A 25000-nucleotide genomic window follows, 5' to 3' on the forward strand; every position below is an offset into this window, starting at 1 on the left:
AGCAAGAGGTAAGAAGGTGATGGAGATCGAAGGGAGAAGGTGATGTGGGAGTGGGAGTAGGAGGAGGAGGAGGAGGGGGATAGTTGAATTATTCACATTATCAGGAGTAGATAACAACATATGTGTTTATTCTCTGTTTATTCCTGATTTGTGATGCTATAGCCATTAATACCGGTTAAAATTTGCTGTCTTGTACAACCAAGCTTTGCTGTCTGACCAAGGTAAGTTACCATTGAATCAATGCACTGTATTAGCTACGGTGCATACAGCAAGTTTCAGCTAGTAGACAATAGGATAAACTATGGCAAGCCATCACCTTCAAAAATCTTTTTTTTAATTTAAAGATAATATGCCAAATCAATTTACAATGTTTATAATTATTTTACCAAAGTAACAATTTATTTACAGGAAAAGACATTTAAGTTGCAATTTATATACACGTTTGCAAATCAATTTACACGATTATAAATTAATCTACATTTCAAATTCATTCATTCTGCAGTAAGTAGCAGCTCGACTGTTTTAGCATTGTGCCAATGGCTAGAAATCGGCGGTGGCAGTATATTTTTTAACCGTCCCGTTTCATTTCTCAACTATCCTCCACGACCTTCTTCATTCGAACTCCATTACTTTCTCCCCTCCTCCTCCTCCTCCTCCCCCTACTCCAACACCTCCCCTCCTCCTCCTCCCTCTAGTCCAACACCTTCTCCCCTCCTACCCCTACTCCAATACCTCCTCCTCCTCATCATGCCCCTTACTCCTCCTCCACGACCTTCTTCATTCGATCTCCATCACCTTCTCCCCTCCTCCTCCTGCTCCTCCTCCTCCTCTCCTCCTCCTCCTCCTCCTCCTCCTACTCCAACACCTTCTCCTACCCCTAGTCCAACACCTTCTCCCCTCCTCCTCCCCTCCTCCTACTCCTACTCCAACACCTTCTCCCCTCCTCCGCCTCCTCTTCCTCCTGCCCCCTACTCCTCCTCCATCACCTTCCCTCCTCCTCCTCCTCTTCCTCCTCCTCCTCCTCCCCCTAGTCCAACACCTTCTTCCCCCTCCTCCTCCCCTTCCGCCTCCCCTCCTTCTCCTCCTCCCCCTACTCCAACACCTTCTCCTTTCCTCCTCCTCCTCCTGCCCCCAACTCCTCCTCCATGACCTTTTTTATTCGAGCTCCATCACCTTCTCCGCTCCTCCTCTTCCTCCTCATGCCCCCTACTCTTCCTCCTCATGCCCCCTACTCTTCCTCCACGACCTTCTTCATTCGATCTCCATCACCTTCAATCTGCGATAGTGGGCGTGTCCTAACAATGATGTGTACGCAACTGCGTGTCTGCATATCTGCGCCTAACAAATGTGGTACTACGCACGACTGAAATTTTACGTTTATAATCGTAGCAACAGACCTCAGATGAGCCCAGACGCTCTGCGGCTCTTGTTTAGATTCCCAGGAGTCTCTATATATATGCTGCTAGTAGAAGGCTTTTATCCGTTTTTTTCTTTCACATACTTTGAGAAAAGGCAGGAAAACTGTATTTTCTTATGTATCCTTACCGGCTGAATTCTGTATTGCAAAGTAATCTGAAAGGCTCAGCCCTGATAAACAATCTGAATCCGTCCTTTCTCAATTTGTACAAAGTGATGAAATTGACAATAGATTTGTTTAGATCCGCTAGCCCTAGCAATCATCAGATTTCTGTGCTTTACAGCACAAGTGTTATATAGTTGCCACGAATGACAAGGAGCTGAAGAGACGGATCAGGAAGATTCCAGGAACACCAATCATGTACATAGCAAAACACAGGCACGTTATTAAACTATGTTGACTCTGGAATATACTATAGAGGGTTGGCCTGAATAAACACCAGTGCTATGCCAGAAGTGTCCCTGCAAATCTAGATCTAAACGTAGCTACGATTTTAGTATCTTAAAGCTTGATGACTATGGTTGTGTCCGTCTTCTTAATATGATGAACTAGTTGATGAAATTGATAAATCAAAACAGGGTTAATGAAAACAAAATATTGAACAAGGACTGGATAATACAATGCGCAATATTTATTAGAAATTGAGAACTTCATAAATGTACAGCACAGTTTTTTTATTTAATTGTGTATTTCTGTTTTAGGTTTTCTATAGAGCGTATGCCAGATGCTTTCGGCGCACCCAATGTATAGGAGCATGTGCATCTTCACATCTCATTTTTATGACTCCTGAAAACAGTACACTGAAGCTGAATTGATTTTCTCGGCAACTATTTTCCAGTAATCCATTATTAATGACATTATTAGGAATTAATATAAGCAAATCAGTGAATTAAAATCTACTAGTGGGCTGCCATGATCACGGCGATCAAATAAAAGATTTTGTAAGTAGTTGATGAATAAAATAAGTTATAGCATACCTGCTTATTCTTTGATTTGATTTAGTTTATTCAATTCAATAGAATGAAAAGCAAGCAAATCAAAATCACTGGTTATTTTACCATCGTATCTTAGTGTTACATTTACGTGGCGTACAGTTTGGTTGCAGATCAAAAACCAGTGTTTAAATGTGTTAAACACAAACACGGAAATATATATTTTATTATACCTCATTCTGACACTCAAAATAGCTGGGCACATGAATCGGGTGTGGTAGTATTGGCCATGGTAAACAACCCTTTTTATACCAGCAATTGTAATACATCACAGGATTTACATTATATCCCTTCATATGGCCATTTTAGCAACTTGAGAATTCCACAAATGCCACGCGCATTTGGAGCATATCTTCCATACTTTTCTAGGCGATAGTCATCTCTGGTCGACTTCCAACCTATTTCCCCAGCAGTTGTCTTAGGAAAGCTAGCCTTTGGAAGTGCTCCCTCTATTGGAGGCAGTTTCACAAACTGACTTCCAGATGTTGTGCCACCACAGAGTGCTTCGTTTAACTGAAGAGAACCGTGTGCTTTTCAGTAATACTCTAAATATATATTTATTTATTCATATAATATATATATATATATATATTTATTTATTTATTTAATGTTGTGATAAAGTAGTAGAACATCCAAGGAAGCCAATATAATTCAAAATGTTGTATCCAAATATTAAAAATATTAAAATATTACAATTCTGATATCATATTATCTTACTCCTGATATTATATGTACGGAGCCCAGGAAGGGACATGTGAGAAATATTTTTATCTCATTAAAACGAGATAATTATCTCATTAAACGACATATTATCTCAATAAAATGACATATTATCTCATTAAAACAACATAATTATCTCATTAAAACGAGATATATCTCATTAAAACGAGATAATTATCTCATTAAAACGACATATTATCTCATTAAAACGACATATTATCTCATTAAAACGACATTATCTCATTAAAACGACATAATTATCTCATTAAAACGAGATATAGCTCATTAAAACGAGATAATTATCTCATTAAAACGACATAATATCTCGTTAAAACGAGATAATTATCTCATTAAAATGACATATTATCTCATTAAAACGACATAATTATCTCATTAAAACGACATATTATCTCATTAAAACGAAATAATATCTCAAACACCTGTGACTGCATGTAGGGAGAAGGTGATGGAGATCGAATAAAGAAGGTTGTGGAGGAGGAGTAAGAGGCAGGAGGCGGAGGAGGAGGGGAGGGGGAAGAGAAGGTGATGGAGATCGAATGAAGAAGGTCATGGAGGAAGAGTAAAGGGCAGGAGGAGGAAGAGGGGAGAAGGTGATGGAGCTCGAATAAAGAAGGTTATGGAGGAGGAGTTGGGGGCAGCAGGAGGAGGAGGAGGAGGGGAGAAGGTCTTGGAGTAGGGGGAAGAAGAGGAAGAGGGGAGGCGGAGGGGGAGGAGAAAGGGGAGAAGGTGTTGGAGTAGGGGGAGGGGGGGGAGAAGGTGATGGAGATCAAATAAAGAAGGTTGTGGAGGAGGAGTAGGAGGCAGGAGGAGGAAGAGGAGGGGAGGCGAAGCGGGAGGAAGGGGGAAAGGAGAAGGTGATGGAGATCGAATGAAGAAGGTCGTGGAGGAGGAGTAGGAGGCAGGAGGAGGAGGAGGGGAGAAGGTGATGGAGATCGAAGGGAGAAGGTGATGTGGGAGTAGGAGGAGGAGGGAGAAGCGTGATATTGATCGAATGAAGAAGGGTTTCGGTGGATGGAGGAGTAAAGGGGGCAGAAGAAGAGGAGGGTGGGAAGTAGGGGTTAAGGCAGGGAGGGGGGAGGAGAGCGAAATGTTGTTAGGACTAGGGAGGAGGGGAGGAAGGGGAGAAGAGTGTTGAGTATGGGCAGGAGGAGGAAGGAGGGGAGGAGGAAGCAGGAGCAACGAGGGCGAGACAAGGGTGGATTGGACGATTGAATAAAGAAAGTCGTCGGAGGAGGCGTACGGGAGCCAGGAGAAGGAAGGAGGCACCGCACGCAGTTGTTGGACGTCGGGTCCTCACCCGCCAGGAGGGAAAAAGTGTGGAGTAGGGAGGGAGGCGGAGGAGGTGATGGAGTAGGGTAAAGGAAGGAGGGGAAGGCAGGGCACGAAAGTGTTTTCGGAGTAGGGGTAGGAAGGACCGGGGCAGGAGGAGGAGGAGAAGGTGATGGAGCATCGAATAAAAAAAGTCGTGGGAGGAGGAGTAGGGGGCAGGAGGAAGAGGAGGACAGGAGGTGGTTAGAGTAGAGGTTAGGCAGCGAAGGGGATGGAGGAGGGGAGAAAGTGTTGGACTAGGGGGAGGAGGAGTAGGAAGGGAGAAGGGGAAAGGTGATGGTGGAGGAGTTTAGGGGGCAGGAAGGCCAGATTAGGAGGAGGGGAGACAGTGTTGGAGCTGGGGGAGGAGAGGGAGGCGGAGGAAAGGGGAAGGGAGAAGTGAGGGAGGAGTAGTAGGGGGCAGGAGGACGCAGGAGAGACAAGTGATAGATGGACAAGAGGTGAGAAGGTGATGTGGGAGTAGGAGGAGGCAGGAGGAGGGGGCAAAAGGAGGAGGAGTAGGAGGGGGGATAGTTGAATTAAATTCAAAATTATCAGATCAGGAGTAGAATAAAACATATGTGTTTATTCGTCTGTATTATTCCTGATGTTGTGATGACTATATAAGGCCAGTTAATACAGGTTTCAAAATTTGCTGTCGTTGTACAACCAAGCTTTCTTGCTGTCTGAGCCAGGTAAGTTACCATTTCGCAATCAATGCACTGTATTAGCCTCCGGTGCATACAGCTAAGTTTCAGCCCTGTAAAAACCAATAGGATAAACTATTGCAAGACCCATAACTTCAAAAATAACCTCTTTTCTTTTAAGTTAAGCCTCAACATAATGCCAACATCAATTTACAATGTCTTTTATAACATTATTCATTACCAAAGTAACAATTTTATCTTACAGGACAAGAACGGATTTAAGTTGCCATTTATATACACGCACCCAATTTTGCCAAAAATCAAATCTTACCCGAAATACTATAAATTAATCCTACGACAATTTCAAATTAATTCCATTCTGCCAGTCCAGTAGGCAGCTTACGACTGTTTTAGAGTTGTGCCATTGGCTGAAATCCGGCATCGGGTGAAAGTATATTTTTAACCGTCCCCTTTGCATTTCTCAACTATCCTCCACGACTACTTTCATATCGACACTCGCATTTAATTTCCATCCCCTCCTCCTCCCTCCTCCTCCCCCCAGTACCTCACACACCTGCCTCTCCTCCTCCCTCTGTCCAAACTTCTCCCTCCTACCCACGACCTAATCCAATACCTTCCTCCTCGCTCTCATCGTTGCCCTTACTCCTCGCTCCACGACCCTTCTTCATTCGAATCCTCCATCCTTCTCTCCATCCTCTCCTGTCCTTCGCTACCTCTACTCCTTCCTCCTCCTCTTCTCCTACCTCAGACACATTCTCCTACCCCATGAGTCACACCTTCTTCTCCCTCACTCCTACCTCCTCTACTCCTACTCCTAGACCTAACACCATTGCATCCCCTCCTTCCGCCTTCCTCTTTCCTCCTGCCCTATCCTCTGCATTCACCTTTCCTCCTCTCACTCTCCTCCTCCTCCTCCCTCCCTGCACCGCTAGTACACAGCCTTTTCACCCTCCTCTTCCAGCCCTTCAGCTGCCCTCGCTTCTCCTCCTCCCCTACCTCCAACACTTCTCAACTTTGCCTCCTCTCACCTCACATGCCGACCCGCCCACTCTCTGCCATGCACCTTTTTTATTCGGCATCCATCAGCCAAACCCTTCTCGTCCGCTCCTCCTCTTGTCCTCAATGCCCTAACTCTTACTCTCATGCCACCATAACTCTTCACTCCCCAGACTTACTTCATTCGCATCTCACATCATTCCCCTTCTGCAGCGCTCCTCCTCCACTGCACTTCTCTACCTACTCCAACAAATTTCTCAATCCCCTCCTACTACCCTCCGCTTGCACCTGCCTGCTCTTCCTCACGCACCCCCGTAGACTCCGCTCCGTTCCTTCTCCTCTCTCTCCTTCATCGCCCATCCTCCTCCATGAACTTCTTTAATTTGACGCTCCATCATCTTTTTCCCCAGCTCCTCTCTACTCCTTCCTCCTCCTGCTCTACTTTCCTCCATGAATTTCTTCATTGTCGAATCTCGCATCAACTTCACGCCTTGCCTCCTCACTCCTTCCTCCTGACTCCCTACTCTAACAACACCTTCTCAGCCCGTTCCTCCTTCCTCTCCCGTCCGCTCCCTCCTCCTCACCCACCTCTTCACACTAACCCAACACCTTTTGTCCCACTCCTCCTCTCCTCCCTCCTCCCTCCTCTTCGCTCCTCCTCCTCCTCCTCCTCCTCCTCCTGCCCCAACTTTTCGTCCACGACCTTCTTTATTCGATCTCCATCCCCTTCCTCCTTCCCCTTCGCCTCCCTTCCTCCTGCTCCTCCTCCTGCCTCCTACTCCTCCTCCACGACCTTCTTCATTCGATCTCCATCACCTTCTCCCCACATGCAGTCACAGGTGTTTGAGAAATTATGTCGTTGTAATGAGATAATATGTCGTTTTAATGAGATAATTATCTCGTTTTAATGACACATTTCATTTCATTTCACATGTCCCTTCCCGGGCTCCGTATATATGCCAATTTTACACAGATAAGATGTTTAAGGATACTCTCCACGTTGTGCACGGGTATTCCATTTGATTTTAAAATTGAGAAGCTAATGTGCAATTTGGTAGGATCGTAATGCTAATAAATAGTAATATTGCTACACCTTATTGTATTCAGTAGTCATATATCCCCAGCTCTCAGGCCAATGTCGTGATGACAGTAGCTCATGCCTTACATGGTCCTTCCTAATGACAGTAATGAAAAGATGAATAAAGAAAAGAGCATTAACGGGACTATCTGAAAACAGATTATAGGAGGCATTTTCTGTTTAATATATGTAAAACTCACCATATTTCATCACTGTGCACAAAATTGAGGTTTTTCTTAGTCATCTTTGATAATGCTGGTTTAACATGTAGGTAAATGATTCAATAATACACCGTTGGTTGGCTGCTAACTAGAGTGAACATAGCAACAGTTGCCGAGATACAATACAACAATGCAGGTGTTGATGATGAATAATGCATTATTGTAGTACGGAAAATAGAAGAAAGATACGTACAAGACCATGTCCATTTTTTATTAAGCTATATATTATTGTATTATATACATTATAGCTATATATATATATCATTACCTATGAGCAATATCATCATGTTAATAATGTTACTTTACAGACTGACCACATTAATGTTGACGAATTTGTTATAGTCATCAATAACACGTTTCAACATTTATAATTTATCATTATAATTAACTAAAAATATACTATTATGTAATTATCATTATATTATTGTATCCTTTTATTATATTTATGTATGATATTAATATAAAATGACAAAAATTATTCAGTTTAACTTAGTTAATATTGAACGCGGGTTATTCAGATAAATCTCTCTATAATCTGTGTTGTGTTGGGTAGCTTCCCGCTGGGATTGGACACCGTAATCCCTTCTAGTCTCGTACATCCTGCCATTGGCACTCCAGAATCTATCGAGTGTGCTCTCGAAAGCTACCAGGGTTTCCGCTTGCACAACATCCTCTGGAATGGAGCTTCATTCGTTTACCACCATATGTGAGGAGTGCTGCTTCCTTGCTTGTTGAGTAACTGAGAGAGTTACCTCTCGTCCCTTTATCTTGCTTTAGTTACAAGCGTCCTTCCTCATCTGGATTGTTATACCTGCTTTTCAGGATTTTAAATACCTAGCTCTTTCATATCCCCTCTGGTGCGTCTGTGTTTAAGGGACGGCAGTTTCAATTTCCCTGCCTTCTCCAATAGCTCATCTCCTTCATGCCTGGCAACAGTTTTGTGGCTCTACGCTGTACAGTTTCAAAGAAATCTATATCCTGCTGTTGGTAGTAGTGTAATGGCCCTAGGGGTGGCCACACGGGACTTTCACACGCGCTGTGGTTAGCACGTGTAATTTAGTTGTGTCGGGATCATTTTTCGCTCCTACCGCGAAGGTAGGACGGTGATGCAGTAGCAGGAACACCCAGAGTGAAATAAACGCAAGTCTTTAGATAGTCTTTATACAACTGATGGTTTTATTCATCATATACGAATAACACGAATAACGCTCACTACACGTATCTCGAATATAGCGTATAGATATCTATAATATATATTGCTCGTTTCACGTTTAGGTCCCCTCGTTAGGTGATTACACGCTTAACTTCTCTTAGCTATTCTACAGGTTACTATTGTAGCCGTCTCTGTCTCTCCCAGTCGTGTGCTCCGCGCCTCGGCGCGAGTTCGTGGGTTGGCAGTGTGTCTCCCCGTCGTGTGTAGGCTATAGCTCAGCGCCCCTCCCTTAGTATAGGATATACCTTCTCGGCCGTCGTCCTGCTTGTGCGAGGCTCTCCCTCCGACGGTGTGTGTGCGCTCTGGCTCGAGCGTGTTCGTTCGTTCGTTCGTTCGTTCGTGGCCGTCCGAAGACTGACTCGTTGACTCGTGCGTTCGTGGCCGTCCGAAGACCGACTGACTTTACCATTGGATCTTGGCTGCTTATATAGGAGCCCGCGGTGACGTAGGATCCAGGCGGCGCCTCCCTGTCCCGTGCCTCGGGTGCCTGGCTGTTGTCCCCCTAGCTTAACACGTGTACAGGTGATGCAACCCCCTTGGTCCAGTATATGCACGAGCGTCGTACCCCCTTGTCTGCCACGTGCTCGGCTGGCGCCACTCTCTCGCCCAGCGCGTGTACGTGAGGGTGCAACTCCCTGACCTCCCACATCGGCTGGCGCCACCCTCTCGCAGGAAAACTTTCTACCTCTGTTGCGGTGGCTGGTCTCTGGTTGTATGACGTCATCCCCCCTGAACTCCACAACTCTTCACTCCCCCCTGAAATCTCCACAGTAGCACCAGACAGTCGCTCCATGTTTCAAATGTGGTCTGACTATATAACCTTGTACAACATGGAGAAGGTTTTGTCGTCCAGATAAGTCAAGGTCCTCCGTATAATACCAAGAATGCTATTTGCTTTGTTGACGATTATGTGATTGTGGTTTTGGAAGGTCAGTTGATTGTCCTTGATGATACTCACGTCATTTTCCTGATTCTCTACCTCTAGATGAACATGGTTTCGAATACTATCAATGTCACTGTAAAGATGAAGTGCTGTGTTAGAATTATTGCTAATTATCACTTGCTTGCACTTGTGTGGGTGGAACTGTAGTACCGTAGCCATTTATCTGACCATCCCTGTAGATTGTCCAGGTCCTCTCGTAAGTCTATTGTAGATGTTGTACCTTCATACACTTTTATGTCATCCACGAACAGTGGTGCTATACATTCTACTACCTCCAGCAAATCATTTATAAACAATACATACAGGGTTGGCCCTACAACACTACTTTGTTGGATACCGATTCTTACCCGTTTCCATTCGGATGTTCAGCTGTTTACCACCATCTGTAGCCATCTTCCTCTCAGGAAATCTTTAATCCATTTAATCATCTACCCCGACAAACCATAAGCCTCTAGCTTTCAAATAAGCCGTTTTTGAGGAACAGTATTGAAGGCTTTCATGCTCCCTCTGTCATCTATAATCTCTATCCAATGGTCGATTGCCTTAAGTGGTTGCTGAACAGTAGATCTGCCTCTGACAAAACCCATATTCTGTGTGCTCAATAGGTTATTGCTGATTAGTTGGTCCATATACTCTTTCCTGTACTACTTTTCCATGATCTTGCATATCACGCTTGTCAGACATACAGGCATGTAGTTCCCTGTGTCCTCTTTGTCTCCCCTTTGTGAATATTGCAGTAATTTTTCCTCTTTCCAGCTCTTTGGCACACGTCCTGTTTGCAGAGACTGATTGTAAGTAATATTTAGTGGTGTGACTATCACCGCCTCACATCACTCCCCATTTCAGAATTCTCGGGTGCATATTGTATATTCAGCTAGATATTCAGCTATCATTGAAGTTCCTCAAGTTTTACCAGACTGCATCAAAATAGACTCTGTAATCAATACCAACTAGCAGTAAAACAATACTATATGATTGAGCCAATTTAATTCATTGATACATCAAACTCTTACACCTGGAATAGCACAATATAAATTTACACCTATTTCTGTTTACATGGCATTTTAAAACAACACATGCTGATACACTATACAAACTGAAGGCGGTCTATATACAATATCTTATTTAACTTTATCAATACCGATGAAGTTGATTTAATGTCAGCTATTTTATATTTGATCTTTATAATGGAGATCTAGAATTAAAATTTATTTAGAACTGAGAAACCTATTGATCATATAATTCACTGCTAACAGTTTAGTTACGTATCCACAAAATAAATATTCTTCTCCATGCGGTCACAGATAGTGAGGTACAGTTGAATGCAGCCCTTCCCCTGTGGGGTCAGCTGTTTCCAGAAGCCTGGCTCAGTCATCCAGAGACTTGGGAGCTCATCCACCGGAACCAGCCTAATATCTGTTGACTCCTCCACCTCAACTTGCTCCCCTTTTCTATAGGCTTCTATAACCTCATCACCATTAAGTCTGCATCTGAAAAATTAAAATTTCAAGCTCAGTGAGTCAGTGTTGTAGTTGAGTCCGCACCCCCCGAGTCCGAGTCCGAGTCCGAGTCCGCACCCCCCCCCCCCCGAGTCTGAGTCCGAGTCCACACCACCCGAGTCCGAGTCCGAGTCCGGTTTTGATAAAAAAAGGGGAAAAACCGGAAAAAGGAAAAAAATCGGTAAAAACGGGAAAAAATCGGGAAAAAAGGAAAAAAGGGGGAAAAGGAAAAAAATCGCAACAGTGCATCGTAGGCATTCGAAAGTGTATAGTCAGCCGAAAATACAGAGACACGAGTCATACGAAACGTGTCAAAGTAACGGATCCATTTGTGTTTTACGAGAATGACACGGCTTGTTGAACCAAATGAGAGATTGCTAGTACCTTCGAAGTGGTAGAAGAAGAGAAAGAAGTGGTAGAAAAAGTGCAAAGGGATGAAGTGACAGCAGATTCAAACCAAAGGGACAAGAATCTTAATCGAGCCATTGAAAACGTTACAAGATTAGGCCGTGTATCTAGAAAACCTAGGAGTTCTAGTTTTAAATTCTTGTAAACTGCGTGTTACAATATGTACAGTTGTGTACTATGTATGTATTGGCCTCGAGCCGGCCTCGACCCGAGTCCGAGTCCGAGTCCGAGTCATTGCACTCCGAGGCCGAGACCGAGACAAAGGAAAACGGTCTCGAGGCCAAGACCGACCTCGAGACCTACAACACTGGTGAAAGTACCTCAGTGCATCAGACTATGTATAGTACCTTCATCACACTGGAGGAGAACATCATTGTGTAACAATATACCCAAACGACAAACTACAAATTAAGGTTTAAAAGAGTAGTTAGATAAAATTTCAAATTAAAATTAAATTGATTAGCAATCTAATCATTTTGATAAGGAATGTTGTTGGCAAACATGTGGTCAAGTGCAAAGGGCCTAACATGTTACATGAACTAACTTGTAGCAGGGCTTCCTTTTTGAACAGAGAGCTATGTTCCTCAATCCCCTCAATGCTCAAAGAGAATGCTTTTAATACATATTCTAAGTTTAAATGAAAGTGCCAATGACACTATAGCTCACCTTGGGTGTGATAGAAGAGGGAGATGATATTTAAAATTTGGTAAGTGTTTCATTTATGACGGACCGAAATGTGATCAAATGTCCTTATTCCCTGTTTTATACTAATAGAAATTTCACTGCTTTGTTTCAGGGTTAGTTTTGATGCTAAAATAAATGTTTCAGATCTGAAAGTCTGAAATCTGGGCGAGATATGGCGCTACGCCTAAATGATCGCCATTTTGGTTTTTGATTATCGTGCAAATAAAAACAATAAAATATTCCAGTTAAATTACTGTAACGAAGAATCTAAAACACAATATTACATGTAGGTATGATTAGATAGGTAGGTAGGTAGGTAGGTAAATTTAACAAAATCGACTGAATCTAGATGGCCATTTTCATTTTTGCCAAAAAGTAGGTCGACTGGCGTGCTCCAAAATAGGACGTTCAAATCTTTCCCATAGGAGTAACAACTATAAAACGTGGGTCAAACGGTTCTTGAGTTATCGTTGACCATAGGCAGATACTGAAATGCATAGTGAAATTGCCAAAATCTACCTAATTTGCATAATTTAAAAAAATATCAAAACCCGTGTGATATGTTTTGGGGCCAGTCCTTAATCATTCACATACTAAAAATGAGCAAAATCCATTGAACCTCAACTGACTTATGACAATTTCCATTTTTGCCAAAAAGTGGGCGTGGCTCGTAAGTAGGTCGACTGGCGTGCTCCAAAATAGGACGTTCAAATCTCTCCCATAGGAGTAACAACTGTATGCAATTTGAAACATGTGGGTCAAACGGTTCTCAAGTTATCGTTGACCGTAGCCAAATGTTGATGGACGACCGGGCGGGCGGACGGGCGAACGAACGGACGGACCGTGGACGAATGACAGACAACGCCCCATGGCAATAGCTCATCTTGACGATGTCAAGGTGAGCTAAAAATGGGAAGATTCTTACTTTTTTTATGGTACACAGTCTATTTAGATTAATCCAATTGCTCTTTGAAGGTTCTTTTTTATTTAATTTACTAAATTAAAATAGCTCATTTTATCTACCACTTTCTTCATTTTGGGATCATAGGAAACATTAAGAAAAATGTATTAGCATAATCACTGTAGTGATTCCACTAATTATGGAACGTTCACCTATGCAAACAAACCCTCGCAAGCTTGATGACCTTCAGATAAAATTTTGGGGCCCCAACATTACTTGTCTTGGTGACTGGGCGAGTGTTAATTTTCATCTCCAATTAGAATTTTGCATTTTATCACACGTATGGGTGTATTTGGTTCACACTGGCCATGAATTGACTCGCAAATTGTGATGACAATCTAGGTAATTTGTGGCTAGATATACCTGATAATAAATTCAGCTAGTGGCTTTCCACAATTGCTGCTATCACGGATAATTCCCATCAGTCCTGGTTCAGACAGGCATGCTTCTGCTATGCCAACCTCATCGGAGACCTCGCGCATTATGGAGGAGAAGATTTCATTGACGACACTGTTTGCTTTAGATTCCAATGCTTCACAGGTTACTTCAGCTGGCGAGGAGACTTTTAACACATCCTGCAATATATCGTAAATTTCATCAAATTAATATATATTTATATATATTATAATATATATTATAATATATATAATTATATATAATAACGAATTTACCGCTTGGTCTCGCCACACGACGGTAAATAACGTGAAAACCATGTCGTGCAAAAGTACGATTTATGTCAAAACGAAGGAAGCTACGCAGTTTGTAATACTACCGGAAGATAGAATAAGGACCAGTGAACAAAAGACGCTCATGTTTGTATACATTTGTATTTTTATTCACATCGAACTTGTACGACAAAATGTAGTGAAATCAGTACCAAATACGTGTCAAACTCCTTTGTCTTTATTAACTCCTGATATATATATATATATATACAGCAAAATAAGCGTACGTAATGCTATAATAATTAGGAACGTTGCTAAAATACAACAACCGGCCAGCAGGGGCGTGTACAGGATTTGTACCAGGAGGGGTCTAACCGTAACCCAAACTTGCGAGCACGCGAAGGGGGGGGGTCTAGGGGGCCCTCCCCCAGAAAATTTTTGAAATTAGACCCCCTTAGATGCATTTTCTGCACGAGCAGGGGGGGGGGTCCGGACCCCCTGGACCCCCCCTGTACACGCCCCTGACCAGTCGGTTTTTATTTGCCGATATAACGTTTTGAAAAGCAGACCTGGGGTTCTGGATGACCACCTGGAACATCCCACATTCCTGGCGCTTCTGCTTGCTGCTTGCTACGCTGGATTAGCACAACCAGGTTATCTGATGTGACTATAAATGCGCCAACGCCCAGCGGATCCGCTAGGTATGCTTGACTGTCGGCATGATCAACCAGTCCATCTGTTTGCAATAAAATCCCGTCGGCGGACATATTCGTCCCTATAAAATCCCTGTAGCATGTAACTCCTAGGCCAAGGTAAAGACATGATGGGTCAGAATCAATAGGTGCTATTTTTTGTGCTGTACTCAACCTGAACTTTGATGCATTGAACAACTTGGCACTGCTAGCACTCTTCTCTTTCCAAGCGTCATCAATTTTGGCATCAAGTTCAGGTTTAGAATGCCTATTGAATTTGCTGGATACTGCGACGGAGACCTGACTGGGGCTCAGCGGCCCTGTTTTTAAGAAAGCCATCACAACAGAAACATCTTGTATCTCAGCCATGGCGTTATAATATGCTTGTGGTGCTCTTTTTTGCGTTTTCTTACAATTCTAATGTTCTTGTTTTTAGATCAAGCAGGTGCATCTCTATGAATATGATCGCTATCAACATTTCCATCGTCGACGCTGTTTACGCACGTGTTTCGGATATCCGGTCACACCTTACGCATGCGCTGGATCGGATCAAGGTTTCTATAGATACACACGTAAACAACGCCCAAGTGAAGTAGGGCCTATCTTGGCGTTTTGTGTTGTGTGAGACTCGTTGGAATTTTGTTTAGGTGGTGACTGACTGTAATTTTTTTAACCATATATGATATTACAAGATAAAGGTAAAATGGAATCAAGCAGCCTCACACAAGACATGGAATTTACCGCTGGCAGCGGAGCCGTCTTGAGTCCAGAACAAAAAGCATCTCTGCAAATGTCACTCATCTTGCTAAAAAACGAAAACAAATTTCGGGGCTTGTTTTTTTGGGGAAAAATTATGGGGCTATCAGGTGATTACTACATTGCACAAGGAAGGTGGCAACATGCACTTAGTGATAGAAAACGCTTTTATAGGTAAGACTAATTAAGAGTAAGATGCGATAATTAAATCATGCAGCATAGGCTTTGACATTGGTCATTAGTCAGACTTATAATTTATTACTATTAGTATTACTATTGCTAATTTGTCATATATTATCTTATTCCTGCTATTAATATTATACTAATATTAATAATATTAATAGGGGCCTAGTAATATTAATAATATCAGGAGCTAATAATGACAAACAATTTGTCATTATTACTATTACTATTAGCTCCATTATTCTTCATTATTATTATTAATATAGGATATATTATATATATTAATATTATATATAATAATATCCTAATATTCCTATATTATCTTACTCCTGGTAATAGTATTAGGCCTACTAAATACTATACTACTAGTTATATAGTCTAGACTCTAGATAATAGAGTAGTATATTAGTTTCTTGGACTTCAAAAACTAACCATTAAAATTAGGTTAGTATCATAAACACATTTAATTAGTAATTATGGATATTGCATGCAATTATAGTACCTATACTATAGTCTGCAGTATAGATGTATAGATGTACCTATAGTACATATACCTACAAATTATATGGTATGTGATATCTTTCACTTGGCAACAGGTAGCTCTACTGGTGTAGTCACTGTGTAGTACCTTTGCTCCTAATACTGGTATTAATAGTTACTAGTGCCGTAGTGGGAGCGAAGGGGCTACACCGGTAGTACTATGCCACAACTGTAAGTGTTAGCAAGAGACGGTATGTTATGTTAGTGAATAAATGTATGTCAGGAACTGTTCTAAATTAGATGCCATTTAGCATAAATCTACGGGATGGGTATCCAAAAACTATCATGATAGTTCTGACGTTGTTTGGACCCAACATGATTGGCCTCCTCTTCGTGTCCGCTTTCTCCATGCAAAACTTGTAACCCATAAAATTTATCATGGTCAAGTGAAGATTTGCATTCCCTCTTGCTTAATGAAGCCTGTTTGTAGGCACATTGAGGCACTCGATCATCTGAGCGTGATCATTGCTTTCGAGATGTGCCATCTTCAATGGATCCCTTTAAGTTTAGCTTAGTTTCTTTCATTCCATATATTGGAATGCTCTTCCTTCCTGTATGGCTAATGCAGAATTGAACCATTTTCTACTGTGATTCGCAGTGTTGATCTGTCTATATTTTATCAGCATTGTCTCTCTCCAACTTTGATATAGTCCCTTGGACTTTGAAGACTAATCTTTATGAGGTTATGTATTGCAATACCAGTAACTGTAACAGTGCTCCAGATAATTTTTGGCGTTGATGAGTATTTACTCACCATTTTTTTTATGTATGAGTATCGGCAAGATCCCTATGAGTACTCCTTGTTGGCAGTACTCATCATATTTTCTTAGTATGAGTATCGACCAGAATATTAACATATCTTGCCTTTACAACCTCATTAGTTTAAGAGGTACTCACACAAAACTTGACATAGTGATTGTACACCACCCAAAGACCCTGCCGTTCTTTGGGAGGTGTCCAAACTCCATGTCAGGTTACGCAGATTAAGTGCAATTTCTTATATTCTAAATCAATGTGATTTAGAGCAGAGCCGATACGGGAGTAGATGGAAGGTTAGCGTACTGATACGATCTGTTTGTTTTCTCATGTACGTATTTATTAAAACACAAGCGTATCTATACGCATACCTTTGAAAATTACATGCGTATTTGTATGAAATTCATGCGTATTTACGCAAATACGCAAGCTATCTGGTGCACTGCTGTAACTGTAAGGATGTGTTCTACCAACATCCTCTGTCTAGTGTCTAACCACACAAAAATTGAAGCACAGTGAAGCAAAGGACAATGTATGTTGAGCTAAGGCCGAATTATTCTATTAGCTCTACTTTTGTAACTCTTCACTTCGCCACAGGTGTAGAAATGACAACTTCACACCGACTGACCCGGATTCCGTTGCTCTGCTGGGTTATTGGGTTATATCGTATATCAACTAGGTGGTGATAAGTCACTATAGACTATATAATAATGAACCCATGTATATATAAGATATTGTAATTTGTTTTGAAATGCATAGGTTTTAACTAAACTATAAAATATCAAATTTCAGCAAGGACTGCATCAAATGGAACCTTCTCCCTGAGCCCGATGAATTAATGAGAGAGAACAGCCGCCTCATGGTTGGCCGCTTCACGGGTGACCCTTCTCATGAGTTTGAGCATGTAGAAATTAAGAAAGTGAATGGACAAGATGAAGAGTTTTTTGTAAGCTTTAAGTAAATGCATGCATCACTTTTATCTCTTGTTGTGTCAATAGATCGAGTTGTGATATAAGTCATATAAGATCATATAACACACCTGTGATTCACTGTGCTGTGATGCAGCATTCAAATGGGAAAAAAACATTGTTGTATTTGGAGTTTTAAACAGGTTCCAATGTGGTATGATTTCGTTTTCAGTATTTACTCATTCATTTCTGCATTAAAATATTACAGACAGCAATGAAGGAGGAAAATAGACTAGCATCAGTAATAGCAGACATTGATGATGATGCTGCAATCATTCCTCGAGGAGCATACCTCAGAACCCCACAAGGGATAGTAAAGCCTAACAAAAGCTTTGAAGGTATAGTTACATTGAAGGTATCGTCTCATAATGAACTAGTACTAGTAGCCTAGTTGTAATAACATAGTGCATCAAAATCTGTATGCTCATACTCATTTGCTCTGATGTATTCAGGATATATTACAACAATTTCCTTTGTACAAATGCAAGTCTTTTTAGTGATGAAAGGATGATTTAAAAGTGCACAAATGAGTTTATTACTATATCGTGCAGATACCTCTATGTGGCCACTGACACCTTGTTTGCCACTGTGTCATTGATCTTGAGAATGTTAAAAATTGACAAATACTTTGCTTAATTCATGTAATTAGTCCACCTCTTCACAAAATTACACTGCCATTTTCACCTAAGCATCACATCCACTGGCTGATCTTGATGAAATGGTAATGAACTCCTCGTATGCATTCAGGGCTGTCTATAGCCGATGCGACAAAACTAGAATCTTATCTCCACTTCCGTGACATGGCAAAAATGTCTGGAAAGGAAGTCTCACAGCGTGCAGACTTTAACAAGTCCTTGGACTTCCTTGATCCCATCTCTGATGACATTCCGCAAGGTAAGCAAGGGGTTGGCTAATAGTAATACTTGCTGCATTCTTATAAAATTTCTTTTTCACCTAGTTGTATTTCCAGGGTTCTCTCCCGGGAATTTCAGAAGGTATGTCATTTATGGCCGGGTGGGGAAGGTCCGAATGGGGGTTGTACCCATTGGAGTCAACTATGTGTGTCATAAGCAGCCCCAATACACTGGTAAACTCACACATAAACTTCAGTTCGGAGACGTATGACGACTGTGTTGGTATTGTCAAAAGTAAATTTTGTGCATGTGTGCTATTAGCGAGTCTTTTTAGAAGTGGCCTGGCACAATTTGGCAAGCACGTTCGGGTCGTGTGCCTTTGGATTTTGCCAGTTGTGCAAGATGTGAATATCTTTCATTGCTAAATAAGCAATCTACTTGTAGGCTCATGGAGTATACAATCAGAGAGAGGCAGCGGCCTGGTTGTACTACGCAGCCTCATCTGGTTCGGTCTTACCTTCTACCACATACCGAACACACCCCAGTATGGTTTCATGTACATGGGCAGTGGAGAGAACAACAAAGACCTGCCATTCATGCTGTAATAATTTGAGCAATGTTCAGGAATTTAATAATATATATAACTTTACCTCTATCGGTGTGAGTGTGTGTGTTTCCTTGCCTTGATCGTAGATAAGAATATCCAAACATGCCAAAAATATGTGTAATCACAAACGAAGAGCCTGCTATATAATATTTCAAACTTACTTTTATATAATAATGACATGTGTTTATGTACAGTATAAAAGCAGACATGGTAGGCCTATTGTTACATCAGGTATCTGAATAATGCATCTAGCTTGCTAATGAAAAGAGTTGATTCAAGCTAAGCAAGTACCAACATGTGATACGATACTTACTACTTACTCCTTTCTAAATCATACAAATGTGTCTTTAAAGCACAAAGCTCGTGTACACTGGTAAACTTATGCATTACAATGGAAACTATTGTGCCATTGTACACTACTTGAAAAACAGTGGCCTGTCACTATCGCATACATGGTCCGTGTTGCCTATAACAATTTCTACACATATGCCCACCCACCTACATGCATACCTAATTTTGTGTGCATATTTAAATCACTTCCAGACATACCTGAAGTATGTCCTCAACCCTCGTTAACATGTTTCAATTTGATTTTCTCGTAATGTTCTTGGAACAACTCCTGTCGCCACTTCTTTTTCTGGCGTTGTTCTGCTACTGCTTTATAGCTATACTCGTCCATGCTGATATTTAGGCTCTGTGGGCTGTCATAATAGCTGTTGTACTTCTTCCACTTGCCTGGTGGGATGTATTTCTGATTGCGTGGCAAGAGTGTACGGAGGAGGCCTGCAAGTAAATGGAGCAAAGTAAACATCGAGGACCAAAAATACTTTACTATACATTCGAAAACATTCAAACAGATTGAGCCTGTTGAAGCTAATTGCATATCATACCGATAGTCGAGAGTATTCTAAAGAGATGAGCTCTAAGTATACCTGACCTCCTGTTTTGTAGAATTTATGTATCATTTGGTATCCAAATTTTTCTGGCAAATTTGATGAAAAGTGGTCAGCAATATTTTGAAAAATTTGCCCATATGCAGCATGGCCATATATCCTTAATATGAAGAGCATAGGTAAAGTCAATGAGGTTTATGATGTACTTGTGAGAAGAAAGTTCAAGATCGAACTGCATATTCCAGTTCCCCATTGAATTTTTACCCTTGACCTCATTTTGACCTGCTCATATTATTTTGCATTGTGCCTGTGTGTGCAAGATACGAGCACTGTCATTGTGATTTGTGCTGCTATTTCTGTCTGGTAGATGCTCATGCCAATCTACTGGCCAAATTCAACCAAGTCATACGAGATTAAAATTTTGGTCAAATGACAACATTTTTACGGCGCTGTGCACAGGTGTTTTGACTGCTGTGTTTACATCATGGTCCGTGAGCGTAACTTACAATGATGAATGATGAGAAAAGCACATCTCCATTTACCTGCTCTTTGTGCCTGCTGTAGAGTTCGCTGCATCTTCCACTGGGATTTCTGACACAGTCCTGTGATGCGCCTGGGCAGCAAACGACCTTCATCTGACAGAAACTGCCTTATGACCAATACATCCTGGAAATATATTGATAATCAGGACAAATACACTTATACATGGTACTTAAGTATTAAGGATTCTAGCAAGGCACTTGTAAAACTGTTCCTGCATTAAACTAATGATCCGTGCATCATTTCGGTATAGACCAACAGATTTTGCGAATAACAATGTGTAAGGTAGCTGCACTTGCTGAGACCGACTGGTGGTTAAATAAAGGAGCTTACTGTGTGTGAGATCTCGATGCCAAGCCTGCAGAGTGGACATGCTCCATGTGGATCGTCGACCGACAGCAATTGCTTCGATCTATCCTTCACCTCAATAGGTACAGCTTCTATCTACAAGCACGTTTTAAAATGCCCTGGTCAAAAATGGCTAAACAAACATAAATGCTGTCGAGTGTACAAAAGCTCTACAGGGACGCCACCTACAGGAATATATTCCCTGTATAAACTGCAATTTTATAAAATGGTTGTAATAGGCTTGTGCATCAGTGAAGGGCGTGGAGTTGATCTCTTTCATCACTATCTGAACATTCACATTTTGTTTTCACTAAAATAAGCCCCGTCACAAATAAATACTCACAACAGTCGTGTTTCCACTTTCAGTTCTCTTTACTGCAACATAAAATAATGCAATTTCAACATCATGCTTGCAATTCCACATAGTACCTTATATTAATTATGAATATACTTTATTTTATGCAAATGTAGTTTGGGCACATTTACATATTCTGATCAACCTTGTTTCTAAAATGTTACCCACCAATTATTGTATATATCTTTGATATATAAATAAGGGCTGGACAGCACAGTGTCCGGAGTAATTCACTTGGGGGTTATTTACAATTTAATCCTGTTATTATTTACCTTCACAATGAGTGCAATATAATTTACCATCATAATTATCAGGGAAAGTTACTATATTTACTGTAAAAAATGAAATTTGAATTCACATTATTAAAAGGTATATCCACCTCACGCCTAGTAATAGTTTCAGCAACATTGATTTTCAGACAGAATACTTTTATTCTCATATACAGGGCAGTATTTTCATCGAATGTCCCCTACTATTGTTGGGTTACATTATTGTATCTAGTAGTAGTAGTACTAGTACTAGTAGTAGTAATCTACGCGAACGATAGCTCTAGTACTATATAGCCCGCGTACAGTTGCCGCAGGGCTATAGAACATTCTATTACGAATGCTAGGGACCAACTTATTCACGGTTACTCGCGGCTATAAAACGTCTGTGGTAGGCAATGTGTCTGTGATAGGCTGTGTCTCATCCAAAGTGTATATGTCTTAAGTTATATCAGCTACTAATGTTTAACCTCTAACTATCATTGAAATGGTCTACTTGTGGTATTTCTTGTAAACGAACATTATTGGACAAAAACCTTGTTGTTGTCAAGTAACAATCAAATTAAGCGATCAAAAAAGATGGTACGTAATATTAGTTTTGTCATGAAAGATGAGCAAATTGCTATTATTATTAATATTAATTTGTTACTTGACAACAACGTTTTTGTCCACAACCAACACAACCCGCCCACCATAGTTCCCGCTAGTGATGTCACGATCATCGATTATACTCGATCATCGGTTGAACAGTGGCTCGAACCAAGCGCTTGGTTATCAAAATCCATAATCAATTTCATCGAGAAAAAAAAATCGAAAAAGTGATGAGAATCAGAGATATCATCGCTACTATGCAAGTTATCCTTTATTAACATACATGTATTATACACACAGTAGTAAACAGTGCAAAAAAAACAGTAAACAGGGCTAAACAAGCACATACATGCACACACGTACATGCACACGACGTTACGCACACGCAGGCATTCAACACCCCGAGTAACCGATTGTAACCGATCATCGGTTACTTGGGTCCAACCGATGATCGATTACGAAATTACAACCGATTGACAACACTAGTTCCCGCTGACTGGCTGGAGTAAGTTGGTCCCCGAGCATTCGTAATAGAATGTTCTATAGCCCTGCGGCAACTGTAAAGTGTACGTGGGCTATAGTACTAGAGCTACGCGAACGATAGCTCTAGTACTATAGCCCGCGTACAGTTGCCGCAGGGCTATAGAACATTCTATTACGAATGCTAGGGACCAACCCGCTGACTGCCGCTGCTGCAGTGCCACCAAAAATGGCCGTTTGAAGTTCGTAAATCGAATGTTCGTTCACAAAAAGAACCGCAAGCAGACCATTTCAACGATAGTTAGAGGTTAAATTTTAATTGGGGATATAACTTAAGACATATTTACTTCGGCTAAGAGGCATTAATTGCCTACCACGGACGTATTATAGCCGTGAGTAACCGTGAATAAGTTGGTCCCTAGCATTCGAAATAGAATGTCCTATAGCCCTGCGGCAACTGTACGCGGGCTATAGTATTAGAGCTACGCGAATGAATGCCCCCAAGTACACAGGCACTTGGAACGTCTCAATAATAAAAAAAATGTAAACCCAAAATGTATTTACTACCAACGTCTTAATGTTTCTCTACACTATTTCGCCTATTATTGCCGATAACTTGCTGTAAATGCCGTTCAAATGCTCATCTGCAACACACAAGTACACCGCACGCCCGTCCTGTGCACAAACAACATGAATAAGAGAGCAGGTAAGAAAGCGTGATCGCAAAATTCGCTCGACGCTCGCTTCATTTCACACCTTTACAGCACGAATACACATACAACAGCTTCCATCTTGGTATATATGTCTATCTAAATGTTCACTTGTTCGAATTATAACTCTGGCCTTTGTTCTTACCTACTCCCGCCAGAGATATCTCGTGAAATCCTGCAGGAAATGTTCTCTCCGTGAAAATTTAAAGAGGATGAGATGTCTGTTTATACACGAGTAATGGGGCGCATTGCATGCCGGGATGAGCTGCTGGCTGCGACTAGGGGCAGCGCGTCTCCCAAGTCCGAAAGGCGCCGAATTATTAGTATTATTATTTTTTTGAATTAGGGTTAGGATTAGGGTTAGGGTTAGGGTTAACTGATTTCTATATCCACAACTTATTTATACTAATAATGCGCCATCTAGCGGATCACTATCTCCCCTGAGACCTACTATTTCGGACATGGGAGACACGCTGCCCCTAGAGGCATTCTTAGCTGCTACCTGCCTCCGAGCTCCGTTTCGAGGCCCGCCAAGCCAAGCATAACGCGTGCGGGCATGACGTCACGCACACACGACTACAGCGATTGATCGAAAGTAGCACCGTTAGGGATTTTCGGATGATACGTCCTCTTTACATTTTCACGGCCAGGGTTCAACATTAACTTTTTATTTCACTAGACCATCGGTCTAGTAATGGAGGAAAACCACTAGCCCTGACCTAACTTTCACTAGCCCAGACCCAGACCATTGTTATGAAAAACTTTATTTAGATAAGAGTGTGTCATCGTATGAATTCATAGATGCTGTTTCCCGCGCTTTAAATCACGCGTGGGCCGAGTTCACGTGCTGCATTCGTATTCTACCACGGGCATACACGAGCGCACAGTTTATCGATCGTCTACTGCGGCTGGCAGTAAGCCACGTTATTGTTTTTGCTGAAGGGTAGACTGGTATCCGGCCTCACGCTCTGCTAGACAATGTACACGCTCTGCGACAAACAGTGCAGCCGCGAACCAGTCTAGCCAGAGGTGACCTTTCAGTGCAATATATATGACCAATTCTAACACGACCAGTCGGGCTACTATAGCACTCTGGTTGTATGCGACCAGACCAAGCATTTACCCGACTAGATTGGTCGAACGTGGGTTAGTGTCGAACCCTGACGGCGCAATAATTTTGCCTGCGGCAGTCAATGTACGCGGGCTATAGTACTAGAGATATGGTTCCAAGTGCCTGTGCCCAAGTATAGCTGATAGGGTCTATGTCCCCCAGGGTACTGCCGGAACGTACCTTGGGTACGGTCCGGTATACCGGAACGTACCCTGGTACTAAATACTACTATCTAATACAGTGCTCGAAATAAGCGTTGTCCGGTTGTCCGAGACAACCAGAATTTGCGCGCGGATCAACCTAACGTTTCTGAGCATTGTCCGGTGGACAACCAAGAAACCCTATCTCTAACCCTAACCTAACTCTAACCGACTCGGCTGTCTTATATACGCGTGGTACCCAATTAATCTATGGTGTATAACCTTTTGCTTTCAATATTTTGCATCTGAACTGACAATCAATCCCATGCAACCAACTGGTATAGGCTAGCTGGCACAATAATGTTCAGTTTCATACTCCAAATCGAGTGTTTTCTAGCTCATCAAGAAATCTTAAT

At 41.7% G+C, this 25000-nt stretch overlaps 5 protein-coding genes across 7 annotated transcripts in view; 2 read left to right on the top strand and 3 right to left on the bottom strand.

Annotated features, from left to right (window-relative positions):
- LOC106807712 (rRNA-processing protein FCF1 homolog) overlaps window positions 1-2393 on the top strand; it is a 52732-nt gene extending 50339 nt beyond the window's left edge. For 2 of the 3 annotated variants that reach the window (XM_014810143.1, XM_014810145.1), the window contains 2 exons: window positions 1701-1795; window positions 2119-2393. In XM_014810143.1, the coding sequence (XP_014665629.1) occupies window positions 1701-1795; window positions 2119-2167 (144 nt within the window). In that variant the 3' untranslated portion in view covers window positions 2168-2393. The remainder of the gene's footprint in view (window positions 1-1700; window positions 1796-2118) is intronic. The other variant, XM_014810144.1, reaches the window with a different exon arrangement.
- A 64-nt stretch (window positions 2394-2457) lies between these two features.
- Window positions 2458-7556, bottom strand: LOC106807694 (uncharacterized protein C20orf85 homolog). The gene is made up of 3 exons (XM_014810125.1): window positions 7401-7556; window positions 7216-7297; window positions 2458-2922 (listed from the first exon to the last, which is right to left on the bottom strand). Exons 1-3 carry the CDS (start codon window positions 7442-7444, stop codon window positions 2692-2694), a joined length of 357 nt encoding a protein of 118 aa, XP_014665611.1. The 5' UTR covers window positions 7445-7556; the 3' UTR covers window positions 2458-2691.
- Window positions 7557-10547: 2991 nt separating this feature from the next.
- On the bottom strand, window positions 10548-14983 carry LOC106807706 (nucleoside diphosphate-linked moiety X motif 22-like). The gene is made up of 3 exons (XM_014810139.1): window positions 14364-14983; window positions 13493-13704; window positions 10548-11067 (listed from the first exon to the last, which is right to left on the bottom strand). Exons 1-3 carry the CDS (start codon window positions 14853-14855, stop codon window positions 10839-10841), a joined length of 933 nt encoding a protein of 310 aa, XP_014665625.1. The 5' UTR covers window positions 14856-14983; the 3' UTR covers window positions 10548-10838.
- Window positions 14984-15049: 66 nt separating this feature from the next.
- LOC106807707 (radial spoke head protein 9 homolog) lies at window positions 15050-19192 on the top strand. The gene is made up of 5 exons (XM_014810140.1): window positions 15050-15416; window positions 17514-17667; window positions 17898-18027; window positions 18437-18583; window positions 18988-19192. The coding sequence occupies exons 1-5, from the start codon at window positions 15166-15168 to the stop codon at window positions 19146-19148; spliced, it is 843 nt and encodes a 280-aa protein (XP_014665626.1). The 5' UTR covers window positions 15050-15165; the 3' UTR covers window positions 19149-19192.
- A 97-nt stretch (window positions 19193-19289) lies between these two features.
- Window positions 19290-25000, bottom strand: part of LOC106807695 — an 8098-nt gene continuing 2387 nt past the window's right edge. Inside the window, exons 3-6 of the mRNA XM_014810126.1 lie at window positions 21275-21306; window positions 20917-21027; window positions 20586-20709; window positions 19290-19933 (exon numbers count right to left, since the gene is read on the bottom strand). Of these exons, the coding sequence (XP_014665612.1) occupies window positions 19713-19933; window positions 20586-20709; window positions 20917-21027; window positions 21275-21306 (488 nt within the window). The 3' untranslated portion in view covers window positions 19290-19712. The remainder of the gene's footprint in view (window positions 19934-20585; window positions 20710-20916; window positions 21028-21274; window positions 21307-25000) is intronic.

This window comes from Priapulus caudatus, unplaced genomic scaffold, assembly GCF_000485595.1.
Source record: "Priapulus caudatus unplaced genomic scaffold, Priapulus_caudatus-5.0.1 Scaffold229, whole genome shotgun sequence".
Taxonomy (NCBI): Eukaryota; Metazoa; Priapulida; class Priapulimorpha; order Priapulimorphida; family Priapulidae; genus Priapulus; species Priapulus caudatus.

Bases quoted from the DNA above. Each gene is read 5' to 3' on its own strand.
- LOC106807694 (XM_014810125.1), bottom strand. From the start codon at position 7,444: ATGACTAAGAAAAACCTCAATTTTGTGCACAGTGATGAAATATG. The intron at 7,298-7,400 runs GTGAGTTTTACA...TACTGTCATTAG, and splicing joins GTGCACAGTGATGAAATATG to GAAGGACCATGTAAGGCATG. The intron at 2,923-7,215 runs GTGTAGCAATAT...GGTTCTCTTCAG, and splicing joins TGACTACTGAATACAATAAG to TTAAACGAAGCACTCTGTGG.
- LOC106807706 (XM_014810139.1), bottom strand. From the start codon at position 14,855: ATGGCTGAGATACAAGATGTTTCTGTTGTGATGGCTTTCTTAAAAACA. The intron at 13,705-14,363 runs GTCTGCTTTTCA...GATATATTGCAG, and splicing joins GTGGTCATCCAGAACCCCAG to GATGTGTTAAAAGTCTCCTC. The intron at 11,068-13,492 runs GTATATCTAGCC...TTAATTTTTCAG, and splicing joins CTAGCTGAATTTATTATCAG to ATGCAGACTTAATGGTGATG.
- LOC106807707 (XM_014810140.1), top strand. From the start codon at position 15,166: ATGATATTACAAGATAAAGGTAAAATGGAATCAAGCAGCCTCACACAA. The intron at 18,028-18,436 runs GTATAGTTACAT...GTATGCATTCAG, and splicing joins GCCTAACAAAAGCTTTGAAG to GGCTGTCTATAGCCGATGCG. The intron at 18,584-18,987 runs GTAAGCAAGGGG...ATCTACTTGTAG, and splicing joins CTCTGATGACATTCCGCAAG to GCTCATGGAGTATACAATCA.